Source organism: Apis mellifera, linkage group LG12 (assembly GCF_003254395.2).
Source record: "Apis mellifera strain DH4 linkage group LG12, Amel_HAv3.1, whole genome shotgun sequence".
In the NCBI taxonomy this organism is placed as follows: domain Eukaryota; kingdom Metazoa; phylum Arthropoda; class Insecta; order Hymenoptera; family Apidae; genus Apis; species Apis mellifera.
Window position 1 is genome coordinate 2,383,807 of NC_037649.1, and position 14,131 is coordinate 2,397,937.

The 14,131-nt window shown below is 20.2% G+C and overlaps 3 protein-coding genes across 6 annotated transcripts in view; 2 read left to right on the forward strand and 1 right to left on the reverse strand.

Moving 5' to 3' along the window:
* The first annotated feature begins 3,565 nt into the window (after positions 1–3,565).
* Positions 3,566–10,269, forward strand: LOC727130 (progestin and adipoQ receptor family member 4). Of its 2 annotated transcripts, none has more exons than XM_026444315.1 (5): positions 3,566–4,289; positions 8,025–8,189; positions 8,268–8,371; positions 8,448–8,585; positions 9,541–9,984. In XM_026444315.1, exons 1-5 carry the CDS (start codon positions 4,106–4,108, stop codon positions 9,766–9,768), a joined length of 819 nt encoding a protein of 272 aa, XP_026300100.1. In that variant the 5' UTR covers positions 3,566–4,105; the 3' UTR covers positions 9,769–9,984. The 2 variants fall into 2 exon arrangements, with proteins under 2 accessions (XP_026300100.1, XP_006559325.2); XM_006559262.3 differs by having other exon boundaries at positions 4,106–4,289; positions 7,965–8,189; positions 9,541–10,269.
* A 901-nt stretch (positions 10,270–11,170) lies between these two features.
* Positions 11,171–13,375, reverse strand: LOC413709 (F-box only protein 9). Its single transcript, XM_006559260.3, has 7 exons — positions 13,217–13,375; positions 12,778–12,993; positions 12,406–12,705; positions 12,127–12,290; positions 11,868–12,059; positions 11,548–11,782; positions 11,171–11,469 (listed from the first exon to the last, which is right to left on the reverse strand). The coding sequence occupies exons 1-7, from the start codon at positions 13,217–13,219 to the stop codon at positions 11,248–11,250; spliced, it is 1,332 nt and encodes a 443-aa protein (XP_006559323.1). The 5' UTR covers positions 13,220–13,375; the 3' UTR covers positions 11,171–11,247.
* Positions 13,376–13,406: 31 nt separating this feature from the next.
* LOC107965368 (TOX high mobility group box family member 3-like) overlaps positions 13,407–14,131 on the forward strand; it is a 42,629-nt gene continuing 41,904 nt past the window's right edge. For all 3 annotated transcript variants that reach the window (XR_003305842.1, XM_016915576.2, XM_026444314.1), the window contains exon 1: positions 13,407–13,505. The gene's annotated coding sequence lies outside the window, so the exon portion shown is untranslated. The remainder of the gene's footprint in view (positions 13,506–14,131) is intronic.

Here is a 14,131-nt window from a genome sequence, read left to right on the forward strand (position 1 = left end):
GATTATATATTAGGTTGGTGCATATGAAATATTTCTTTAATGTTTGAAATTAATAGACTGATATTATTTATTAAATTTGACAAATATCATTATATTATGAAGAAATTTGCTATAAATTACATATATCGAATATAGCAAAATTTATTTAAAAAAATAATAGTAAATCAATAAATGAATATTGATAAATAATTAAAATATTTCGATGATTTTATATTTTAAAAATTAAATATAAGAGGTTATTGAAAATTTATGTAAAAAATATTAAAAAATTAAAAATATTTTTTATTTTAACTTTAATGTAATTTGTATTTGATAAATTATTTTAAAATTACATTAGAACATGAAAAAAATGCATGAATTACAATATTATATAATTTATAAAAAAATTTGTTAGATTATTGATTGAATAATTCTTGTGAATATAATAAATAATAGAATTAATTAATTGTTTAAAAAAGTAAGTAGAATTGTAAAATTTATTTTATAATTAAATATATGATATTTTAAAAAAAATTTGAAGAAACAATATATTATATTTTATAATATGCACTAATCTTATATATATTATATATATAATATATATGTAATATATATATATATATATATATATATATATATATATATATATATAATAGAATCATGCAATGTATTACATTTCAACAACTATTCCTTCGGTTTCATTTGAAATAAAATAAAAAATAAATTTTGATTTTTATATCGAAAAATGATAAAATGGATCGAATAAAAGGTTAGTGAATTTATAAATAAAAATATAATGAAAAATAAAAAATAAAAAAATTTATTTAAATAACCCAGTCAGAACTAGAAAAATGAATAAGATAAAAAATAATTCTTAAGTAAATATAGAACGAAATTGAACATAACACAAATTTAAATATACAAACGAAAGAATTCAACAAAATACACTATGTAAAAAACTTTTTAAAAATTCAAAGTATACAATTTGCAATTTTTCTTATAAAAGGATTATCATTTACAAAAAATAAAGATATTTTTTTTTGTTTATTTTTTTTTTTATTTTTTAATTTACATTAAAAGAAAATTTTCAAAAAAAATTTCTTATATCTTATATTTCTTAAATTTTTTATATTTTATTTTTGAACAAATATTTTCTATTCTTCAAATAAAGATTATTTGATTTCAAAAATAGTAAATTAAAAAAGAGTTTTAGCTGAAAATATTAGAAATATAATAATAGGAAAATTTTTAATTTATTATTTTAATATATTAAAAATATTTTTTAATATTAATTAATCATAATACAAATTGTTTGATAATATATAAATAAAAACATTCAAGATGAGAAATATTAATATACAAGATTTATTAATTAATCAAAATATTATTATTAATTTATGAAAAAATTTAAAAAAGAAAAAAATCTTTATTATGAAATAATTCAAAATTTCACATCAGTCAATAAAAATTTTTCTATTTTGAAATGACTACTTTAAACTTTATTTTTATTTTGAAATAATTAAAATTTCATTTATCAGTATATAATGAAAAAAAAATCGAATAAAAAAATATTAATTTCATACATTTTTTAGCTCAAGATCAATAAAAAAACAAGTATCATTTCGAAAATTTATTCAATTGAGAAGGGAAAAATTCACTATTAGAAAATTTCTTCAACTGACTTCAAACTGAGGAAGTTGACAAAACAACTTCCGGTAAGCTATCATACTACAATAAAACTCCATTTATCGGAAACAATTCACAGCTATTGCTAACATAATAAAAGTTTAATATTTCTTTTTATCACTTACGATTTATCGTTTAAATAATAGCAGTTTACAATCTGACAAATGGAATTGATTGGTAGAAGTTCAATTATCCTATTAAAAACCAAGTAATGAAATAATATTTAAACGTGGCATTATTGAAAAACGTATATGAATACTAGAACTATCAAACAAATCGATTGATTATAGTTACATTTTTATTTGTTTTCAATCATATGAAACGTACGGATACTTTTTACAAAATTAATACAAACTTTTATTCAGATTGATTTTCATAATATTATGTTAATTTTATACATATATATTAAGTTAGTAATTTTAACATTAATTTTCATTCATTTTTTTCATCGGGATATAAAAAGCAAGACATAAAAATAATAATATTAGAAATAATAAATGCTCTAATAGGTTAATGAAAAAATTATGTCATGTGTAATTTTTGTTCTTGATAAAATATAAAATTTCAAATATCTTATATATTGTTTATAATAACCTATTTGAAAATTAAATTTTATGTTAGAAAAAAAAAGAATTTTACTTTTCTGAACTTAGAAATCAAATAAATAGTTTGATAAAATAGTTATATTAACTAAACATAAGATAAGATAAAATAAAATAATGTTTACATATTATACAAAATAATTTAATATAAAGAAGATTTAAATGCAACTTTAAAGAAAAAATTTTTTATATTGTTGAAAATATAATAAATATAACATTTTATTATAAAATTTAATTGAATTTTGAATAAAAATAAATATAATTTAATAATAAATAAAATGAAAATTATTTTTTTCAAACTAAAAGATAATATCATCTATAAATCATAAAATTATTGTTACAAATAAATTCTCGAAAAATGTAAAAAAATTTCCTAAACTGTATAAGATATATTTATATATAATTTGAAAACTGGATATACATACATGAATACATTATTACTATTCTCTGCTCTTATAAAATTAATATTATTTTTTATCACCACTACATTATACAATAAATACAATTTTAAATACAATAAATATAATAAATATAACTTCTAAAATTATTGAATCAAAATAGAAAAAGAAATAGTGATGAAAAATATAAATATTAAATAAATATTATATCTTTTGTAATCATTAAATTATAAATTACAAATTTATTCTATATATTCTATAAATATCTATGAAATATCATATTTTTTTTAAATTTTAAAAATTAGAATTTAATTATAAAAATTATATAAAAAACGAATTAAATTAACACTAATATAATATATTAATTATATATTAATTAAAATTTTAATAAATGATCTTCAAATATGGAATATGGAAATTCGAAACTTAAAAAATTTCGAATTCTCGAACTTTTGTGATTCAAAATTTTTGAAACTCAAATAAAAAATAATTTATATATAACAAGAATGTAAATATGATTGTGATTATGACAATAATTAATTATTTATTTAATTATTTATTATTACTTAATTATTTATTTATTATTATTAATTATTTTTTTAATTAATAAATTTTAAATTTTTGTTTACACTTTAATTATATAATACAATCCATTGTAATTGTTAATATAAAGAAATAAAAATAAAGAATAAAATAAAATACATAATTTTAATTTTATTAAGTCAAAAAAATAATTATTATTGAATTCGTTGATTAAAAAAAAAAAAAAAATCTTAAAAAATTCGAAAAAGAATTTCTTAAGAATTTTGATAAAATAAATAAAAGAAAAAAAAAAAATAAGCATTATAGATTTAAAAAAAAAAAAATTTCGAGACTTTGTAAAATTTCGAATTCAACTTTCGCAATAATCTAAACTTTTGATCCATCTTTGATTTAAATCCAATTCTACACGTTCTCAAAAATAACCATTACAGTTTATCCTTTCCATGACACAAATCTAAATAAATTTTAAAATCAACATCATCTTGCAAATTGAATGATCGTATCGAGGTACGCCTCTAAGAGACCATTTCTACCAGGCAAATCAGCGAGCCAAGTCCGCGAAAACTGATTGCGTGTATTCGAGGAGTGCGTTCTCTCGGCGATGAGGATCGATGCGGTTTCCGTAGTAACGGCGCCGTCAGAGAGGTCGGAGTCGCGGATGGTGGTGGACGAAGAGCATCGAGCACAAAACTGATGCAGTAACGACATCGCCGTCGCCGAAGAACACATCTTTTACACTTTCTCTCGCGTGTGCGTGCATCCGTGTGCTTCGTCATTCCTCACCAGCATTCCGCCTGCACGACGTCGCTTCGAGACGACGAGCAACATGCGGAGGCAGCCGATCCTCCGCACCAGAATAACAGTAGAAGACTCGATCGCGAGGGCGATCAGAGGAGTATGTACAAGAAACCATTGCGACCAGAATCGGGGATCCGTTTGTTACGAAGATGGAGCGACATGCCGCAGCATTTGCAGTTCAATCCTCACATCCGCACTGGATATAGGCCCCTCATGACCGTGGCCCAGTGTCTCGGCAGTTTGTTTTACATCCACAATGAAACTGTCAATATCTTGACACATGGTGAGTTCTGAGAACATTACAAAGAGAATATTATTTATAAAGAGATAGATATGATTTTTTGATTTTTTGAGATATACAGATACGATAGAACGCCGATTATTCGAAATTTTGTTATTCAAGTAATCGATTATATGTATCGTATATCCGAATACAGGATATATAGATTGATATATAGATTAATATTAGTGTTCATATTAGTATTCTAATATATATCTTATTAAGTATATTTAAATATATTAGATTATTATAAATGACCAATTGAAAAATAAGTGACTAAATGTATATAAAATGTAACATATACATTAAATATATCATTAAATAATACAGATTAATTTATAAATAATACAGATCAATTTATAAAATTTAAAGTTAGATAAATACAATTTGAGTATTATTTTATTATATTAATTATTTGTTAATTATAAAAAAAATAAGTTGTAATTGAACTATGCTTCAATATCAAATTTATATATTTTTGTATATAGATTTATATTTAAATAAAAAAAATATAATATAACATAATATAAAATATAATATAAAATAATATAATATAAAATAATATAATATAAAATAATATAATATAAAATAATATAATATAAAATAATAAAATATAATATAACAAAATATAATATAAAAAATTTTTCTTAACATTATAGAATTATAATAGAATATAATAGAATTTCCAAAAAATGTTACATTTAAAGAAATAATCTTTTATATATGTAAAAAATTAAGATTGATAAATATAAAAGAAATAAAAAAATTATTAATAAAAATCAATTAGTTATAATAATTTTACTTTTGTTTTTTGATGGATAACATATATGAATTTGTTAAGTCAAACTTTGATTAATATGATTTTCGATAAGCTAAAAGTTATCTTATTTTAATATTTTATTATAAAGATTTGATTATTTCATTATCGTATAAAAATTATTTCATTTGAAACAATTTGATACATTCTCTTAATCTGATAATAAATATCTATATTTGAAAATTGTTTTATTTTTAATTATTTTATTTAATATTTAATTACTTTGTGACATATTTACAAATTTGATTAAATTTCTGATCGATTATAATCGACGTTTTATTGTAGTTAATATTTAATTGTTGAATGTATTAATTTTGAAAAGAGAACATTCTATTATTTATGATACAACTGAATTAATTTCTCATAAAAAAATAAGTCAAAAAGAAACAATAATATTTTTTTCATTTGAAATTTTGTTTATGAATAAATCAAGTTTCAAAATATTTCAAACTTAAATGAAATTAACTACTTTCCAAATGGGAAATGAATCACAAATTAATTATTAATAGATTATTATTCTATATATGAAAGAACAAAAAATAGAATTTTATCATCTATTTTTTGAAAAATATTTTTTATCATCTAGTTTTTATTTTTGAAAAAAATCAAAAACATTGTATAATCAAGAAATTATATAATCCATGAATTTTCAGATTCAATGTTATTAAAAAAAAAAATTTTTAAATGTTTTTAATTAAATTTGAAAAAATTTATTTTACATTTTTTTTATTATTATATTATTTGCTTTATTCTTATTTAATCGAAAATTAATCAATTATTTATACTTAATCATTTATAAATTTTTTTTTATTTAAAAAACTTCAAATGAAAAAAAATTTTTTTTTTTATGAACTAATGATAAGTTAATTATTTCTTTTTCAATTATACCACGGAAAGTTTCTCTCTATATATACATATTATATTTTGATTCTGCTGTTGGATTAATTATTAAATTTGTTTATGATTTGATTAAAAAATATAAAATATTTATTTAATTATTAATTTAAGATTAAATTATGTTTAAGAATATTTATGCGAATTCATATTATGAATATAATTGAAAAAATAAAATTTATATAAAAATTTATTTCATTCTTTAAATATATAATGAGTATTATACTTTAGATATCTTATATATTTTTTCATATTCATATTCGATTAATATAATTATGATTTACATATGATATCAAGAAATATTTAAATCTTTCATTTTTTATGGTTTTAGGAAATTGATTGGATTGATTTGATACATAAATGTTACAATGAAATAAATTAATTTATAAATAGTTAATATGTGCTTTTAAGTAATATTTTAATAAAAATATTAGCTAAATATAAAAATATCTATTGTTCATCATATCGATTTTCAGTATATAATCACTTTAAAATGTTTAAAGGTGAGGAGAAAGGAAAAGTTGTATTCCGTTATTCAATAAAGTAGAAAATTGGATTAACCTTAAGCTTTTCAAGGTCAATTTATATGAGAAATCATTATATTTCTATTGACGCATTGTGAGATAGCGAAAAATTGATTAACGAAGCCATATGTTATTTTTCTGAAATCTATTACACATGCACGATGTTGATAACATCAATTTTATATTCAAAGAAATAATTAATGTTATCAAAGAAAAAAAGAAAAGAAAATAAAATATTAAAAATATAATGTTATACTCAAATATAAAAAATTAAAGATAAGCATTTATTTATGTATAATATTCATGAATTTTTAACAATTTAATTGATTTTTAATAATTTAATTCAATATAATAACGAATGACAATAATACGAATAATAATAACGAATAATTTATGAAAATTTTTATTTTAAAAATGATACATTGTATCAATCATATCAAATTATAAAGAATTTATTAATAATCGAAAAAATAATGTACACACAAAAGAGATTATAAAGATAAACATGATATAATATTTATTATACAGGCATTTTACGTTTATTATTTAATTAACTAATTAAAAATAAATATTGTTTATGGATAAACAAAGACATTGTTATATGAGATAATTAACAAAGACAAAATTCTATAAATGAATATTATATATAATTATATATTATGTTATATGCAATTAATTACATATAATTTTTTAGATAAAATTTTTATTTTATATTTACATAATAAAAATAACACTATAAATTTTCATGTATAAATATTTATAAATTATTATTCATATGAAATAGTTAAAAATAATTATTGCAGAGAATTAATAAATTTTTAAGTATAATTATAATATAAATGTTAAAAATAAAAATATTAACAAAATGTATTAAATTTGTTATAAATTTTAATTATATTGAAAATTAATTATATATTTGATTTTATTTGTAAATAAGAAAAATTATTATTGCTGATCTTAATATTTATTATTAACATATTGTTATAAATTTGATTATATTTTATCCATATAAAGATATTAGATTTTTTTTCTATATTTTACAATTTTACTTTTTTTTGTCTTTAAAAAAAATAAAGAATAATGCATTCCTAAAGAATTTGAATCACTTTAAAAATAATTATATAATATCATTTATTAATGAATTTTCAATTTATCCAAATATATGGATATTTCAAAATATAAATTATGAATTATCTATAATTAAAAAATTCATTCTATATTATATAAATTATTTATTTATGAATTATTATTATATTATATAGATTATTTATTTATATATAAATTATTTATTTTCTCAATTTTTTTCCAGAAATAAACTTGAATTATTTTTATAATAAATAATTTGATTAATATAATTGATAAAAATTAAATTAAAATTGATTAATAAATTGAACAATTAGTCATGTATACTTGATTTTTAATACAAAAAAAATCATGTTTTAGGATTTGCCATTTTATACATGTTATTGACTATTCCTCAACTTCTTCCATGGAATACCAAAGGTATCTTCCTAGCAATCTTATCTTGGTGCCATTTAATCGGTGCTGTAAGTCCCTGGATTGGATCATTCATTTATCATCTTTTTATGAATTTAAACTACGATGAAATCTTCTATAAATCGCTATTGAAATTAGACATGATCGGTATATGGCTGTGTCAAAGTTTTGGTACTTATTTAAATTATTATTGAATTACTAATTATCAGATGATTAATAATTTTAATAAAATTTCATTTTAAATTTTAGGAGCAATACCTATGATAGCAGCAACAGTCCACTGTTTATGTGATACTTATTGGTACAGCTGTATGTTTATCTATTGTTTCCTTAGTATATGGGGACTTCTTAAGGTATATTATATTATATTCTTTAAATTTCTTTAAAATTCTTATCTTCAATCTTAAATATTATAAATATTTCATGTAGGCAATGAATGCGCAGTCACCGTGGGAGAGAAGATTATGTTTTGCACCTCCTTTTCTCATGAGAATGTTAGTACTAATTCTACGATGTTTCGGTATTGGCGGTGGTTCTCCAGATGCTTTACTTCATATTGTACTACAGGTAAAAATATATATAAATATATATATATATATATATATATATATATATATATTTATATATATATTAATCATAATGATTTAATCCTTAATAATTCATAATGTTTATTTTTTATTTCATTTTGTTTTTTATTTTTTACAAAAATACATTTGAATAAACATTCATCTTTTACTTATAATTAGAAAGATAAAAAATTTAATTACTATTTTTATATAAATAATAATATATAAGAAAATATAAGTAGTTATATTTACTAAATAAGTATAAAATACGTAAAGTACATAAAGTAGTATTATATTAATAATAATTAATAATATATAAAATTATATTGGCGATATATATAAGATAAAGTATAAGATTAAAATTAAAAGTAAAATAGTAAAATATAAAATTAAAATTTTTATTTTTTTAATTATAGATATATAATTAAAAATATTGATATTTATTCATATATATATTTTTGTAAAAATTTTTATTAACATTATATTAATATTATGTAATTATTATTATATATTATATTATTATTATTATATATCTATATATTATTTATAATAATCACAATTATTATTTATTAATAATTTATATAAAAAAGAAATATTAATAATAATAATTAACTCTTCTATTATATAATTCTATTATAAAATTATACAAATTCAAATATGATTCTATTATAGTAATGTATTATTAATTACTATTTTTATATGTTTGTATAAAATTTTTATATATATTTTAATCTTTGAAAAACTAAGAATCAAACTATTTGGTTTAATATAGTAATATAGCAACAACATATAATAAAAAGAATATATAAAATAAAATTTTAAAAAATATGATATAAGTAATGTAAAATATGATACATATTGTAAAGGATTAAAGAAAAATATCAAAGAAATTTTTAAAATATTGATATCATATATATATATATATATATATATATATATATATTTTTTTTTTTCAGGATCTCATAGCAATTGTAGGAGCAACTATAGGTGCCATGCGTATTCCTGAAAAATGGATACCAGGCAAACTGGATCTGATATTGAATTCTCATAATTTAATGCATGTGCTGGTTGTCTTGGCGGTTTGTTCGATGCATGCTGCAACTCTGCAAGATCTCACTTGGATAATCAATTCGTCTGCGTGCAATGAAACGATATTCGTTCAATTAAAGCACGATGAACTGTGATGAAATGACATGCGTAAACATAATGAAATCTGTGATAAAACGAGCCTATCCCAACCGGTTATTTTGTTCAAACGATAAAAATACTTCGTGACCATAAAGTATATATCTTTCTAATTAGTAATAGAAATAAAAGAATATGCATATATGTACGTACCAAAATTTAATGATAATAAGAAGTAAGCAATATTCACGTGCAATATATACGTGAAACAATAGAAGTACAAGTACAAGTACAAAATTTAACTTGTCATATCACAAAGAAAATCATAAATAAATAATATTCATTTTGATTTGAATGTTAATTCGAATTCCATTCTAAAATGCAAAAGAATATCATACTTTAAATAGAATAAACTAGAATAAGCACATCAAAAATACGTTTATTATTGATTATAAGACTTAAAGATCCATAGTAATTTACAAGATGTGTTTCTAGACATTTCGTTTCTTTGATTTGAATACACATCATTTTACAATATTAATACCATTCGTAAAAACGAATAAAACTGTTCCAAAATATCGATTAGAATTCATTTAATTCCATAGGGGTTTCAAGTATTCATACATAAATTCATTGTCTATATATATAAAGGAATCAAGGTATAGAAGTGTATGATAGATTCATTTACATTTGAAATTACACACACAGGTGCATAAATTGATCTGTTATCCACAATTGATAAATTTTACATTAAAAAATAAATTTGATTGAATCATTTCTTCGATATATTTGATTAAACGTATATCTTATGACAAATTTATTTTACATGAAATTAAGAAAGAGCAGAACCACAAGAATATCTTAAAAAAAATATTTTATTCGAATGAAAAAATTATTAATAGATATAATATAAATGCTAGACAAATATATTTTTTTACAATTACATTCTTGCGGATCTGATCATTGAGATAAATTGTATATCTTTATAAAGAAATTTTACATTCTTTATAAAGTTTGATCAAAACTAATTATACATATATCTATTGCGTTGAAATTGTTTATTTTTTATCTTATTTCTATGAAAAAGTTGATAAATAATAAATAAATAAAAAACGAAAATAATTATATATTTTGAAATAAAAGCACCTATTAAAAGCACATAAGGCACCATATATAAGTGCATAATAAACAATATATTAAATCTATGAATCATTCACGCATTATCTATATGAAATATAATGTAGATGATAAAATTTAAGAGAAAACTGTAACGCAAGAATTAGATATTATTAATAAAAATTATCTAAGAAATGTTTTGATAATGACTTAAGAATAAAATTTTTTTCATTGTGACATATTTAGAATACATTTTTATAAGCGGAAGAATATAACATTAACGTGCGTATTTGCAATGTACATCAAGAGTGTATTTGTACAAGTTTTAACGTTTTGTTTGAAGAATATAGTCTTCTCTTAAATTTTCATTTCATTATATATTTTTACATAATCAAAACCACCAAATTTATATTTAATTACAATTACTGTAAAGGAGCTTCACTTTCTTGAGTATAACTTTTAACTCTGCTAAATTTAAGTGATGGATATCGTCCACCAATAGCTGATACTCTCCATTCTCTTACAGACGGTTCCTTTAAACACATTTTCGCTTCATGGCCATTTCTATACTTTGTAAATATTGTATAACTTAACCATTTCAATTGCGAATTTAACCGTCTATGGTGATCTTGAATTTCAAATTCCTATAAACAATGACAATTTTATTAAATTCTATTATAATTAAAAGTAATTATTTTAATATAATATAAGTTAAAATTTACAATATGAAATGTTTGTTCCCCACTATCATGCATAGTTTCTTTTTTCTTTTTTCTATATGTACTAACTCCTTTTATTTCTTGTTTTTTGAGCATTAAAATGACGCAATTATCATGTAATCTATAATGACCAATAAGAACCGATGAATTGCGCGGAGTACGATATTTTAAAGAATTTACGCAACTTTGGGCCTCATCAGTTGAAGTTAGCATCAAAACTCTTCCTTCCGGAAAAAATCTATTTATCAAAGAAATAATATAGAAATAAATAAGAATCTACAATTTTTATAATGAATATTTTATAAAATTATATTATTACATACCTCAGGTACCTGAAGTATTCCACCAGATGCCAAGGTCTATAAAATCGATCTTGGAAACTATTTTCACCATCACGAATGTAACTGGTTTTACTAATATAACATCCATTATATCTCAGTCTAGGCCGTTGCAAATACATGTCTCTCCATGATTGATATTTTGGAGCATAAGTTCCACAATTCACACCCCATACTCTATGAAATTTGATATAATAATTTGATTATTAACAAAATTTAATAAGAGATATCTGAGATGACTTACCTAATACAAGCAAGTCTCCAGATTTCTGTATCTCTTGCAGATATGTAAAATCCACGACATACTCTGGAGAACATTTCAAGAGATCTTAAGTCAAGTTCTGAGGATACAACCCATCTTAGAATATATAATACTATTTCCATAGGCAAGGCAGAAATATGTGTTGTCTGAAATAAGGAATGCCCTGAAATATTTATCATGATATTCGACGACAATAATATCTATATAAATTTAAATATACATATTTTTATAATTATTGTATAATTTTATATAAATACTTACTGTTTGTTCAAATTTAGGAAAACAAACGCATTTATTTTGATTTACGATTTTGCATAATTTAACATATAAATCACTTTCTTCTTCATCTTCTTCATTATGGTTTTCAACATTATCATCAATATTATTTATATCATTATCAAATCCTTCATGACCATCATCATTTGTTTTTACTTTAGTTGATTCATATAAACGAAATTCAATATCAGGAACTAATAACACAGCACGTTTATAGAACTGAATTGCTTCATAGAACTTCCTTCTTTCCTCATATTCAATTCCTTTCAAAAATAAATTTTTTGCCTGAAATATTTATGTTATTTTATGTTATATATACATACACAGATATTTTTCAACTTGCATTGATCATTATACCTTGCTTTCAATAGATTCTTCATCATTAGAAACATCAACTTTAACTGCTTTTGTGGATTGAGTTTTTGGTCGATCTCGTTTTGGCGATATTTCTAATTCACGCTGCCATTGCTCTCTGAAAGATGTTAGAGCATCCTCAATGTTTGTTTCCGAAAAAGAAGACCCTTCTTGATCGTCTCCTCCATCATCTGATTCACTGGATTCACTGGAGTGACTCTATTGGTTTAATGAATTAATACATATGAATTATATCCAATTATAAATATAAACAATATTTTAATAATAAAAATAAGAATAAATTAATTGTATCAATTACTTTTTAAAAAAGTTTCTGAAAATGACGTTTTATTTTTCTGGTCCATTGAGGTTATATTGATATACATAACTTCTTACACGGTAACAATGAAAGGACAGTCATTGTTTTCAATATATTACGTACCATTTTTTTTCCTGTTTCAATTTCCACAGTATTATTCCTTCAACCTTTGTACTCTCGGTCAGAAAAGCGTACCACACAGCGAAAGTACAATCTCGCCAACAAGACCGCCGCCATGGTTCTCGCTTTTCTGCTTTGCGATTCAATTAAAGGTCATACCGGTAGCTATAGATTACATTCTTGTATATTTTCAGCTGATGCAATCCAGTTTTAATTATTACGAATTCAAAAAATGATGATTTTTAAGGAGATCGATGCCATATGTTACGCATAATTATAGTATTAAAATTACGTAAGTCAATTTTTTGATGCATATTTTACGTAAGTTTACTATAAAGATAAAACATTTTTCTAAATAATATCAAATTTATAATATAGACATAATACATATTAGATAATATATATAATAATAATTAATCATATACATCTAACGTTCTTTTGAATTGAATTAATTAATGTTTTTTTATTTATTGAATTTAATTATTCATATTTTTATTATTATTTTAGTTCTAGAAAAAAAAAAACAAATTAAATTTTTTTAGAGAAAAGGATTATAAAATTATTGTAAAAAATTAATTTAATTAAGATACATTGATTATTCAATTTTTTTAATCCTTTTTTTCAGTTTTTTTAGCTTTAGTTTTTATTAAAAATTTTATTATATTAAAAATAATATAATTAATACTTCTTTTCCTTATTCATTTTCTAATACAGAAAAGATTTCAATATGAATTCAAATATTGTTTCTATTTATCTCAAACATGTAATATTTTTTTTTGTCATATAAAAATAAATAAATAAAATATCAGAACATAATAAATATAAAATCCAAATTAATAATATTCAAAATACTAATAATATTTGTTTTTAATTAGTTTTTAATTAATAATAATGTCTTATAATTAATAGTATAAAACA

Coding starts and splice junctions, on each gene's coding strand:
- LOC413709 (XM_006559260.3), bottom strand. Junction 12,060..12,126: donor TGGAGACTTGCTTGTATTAG/GTAAGTCATCTC, acceptor CAAATTTCATAG/AGTATGGGGTGTGAATTGTG. Junction 11,470..11,547: donor GGGAACAAACATTTCATATT/GTAAATTTTAAC, acceptor CATTGTTTATAG/GAATTTGAAATTCAAGATCA.
- LOC727130 (XM_006559262.3), top strand. CDS start 4,106: ATGTACAAGAAACCATTGCGACCAGAATCGGGGATCCGTTTGTTACGA. Junction 8,190..8,267: donor ATGGCTGTGTCAAAGTTTTG/GTACTTATTTAA, acceptor TTTAAATTTTAG/GAGCAATACCTATGATAGCA. Junction 8,372..8,447: donor GTATATGGGGACTTCTTAAG/GTATATTATATT, acceptor TATTTCATGTAG/GCAATGAATGCGCAGTCACC.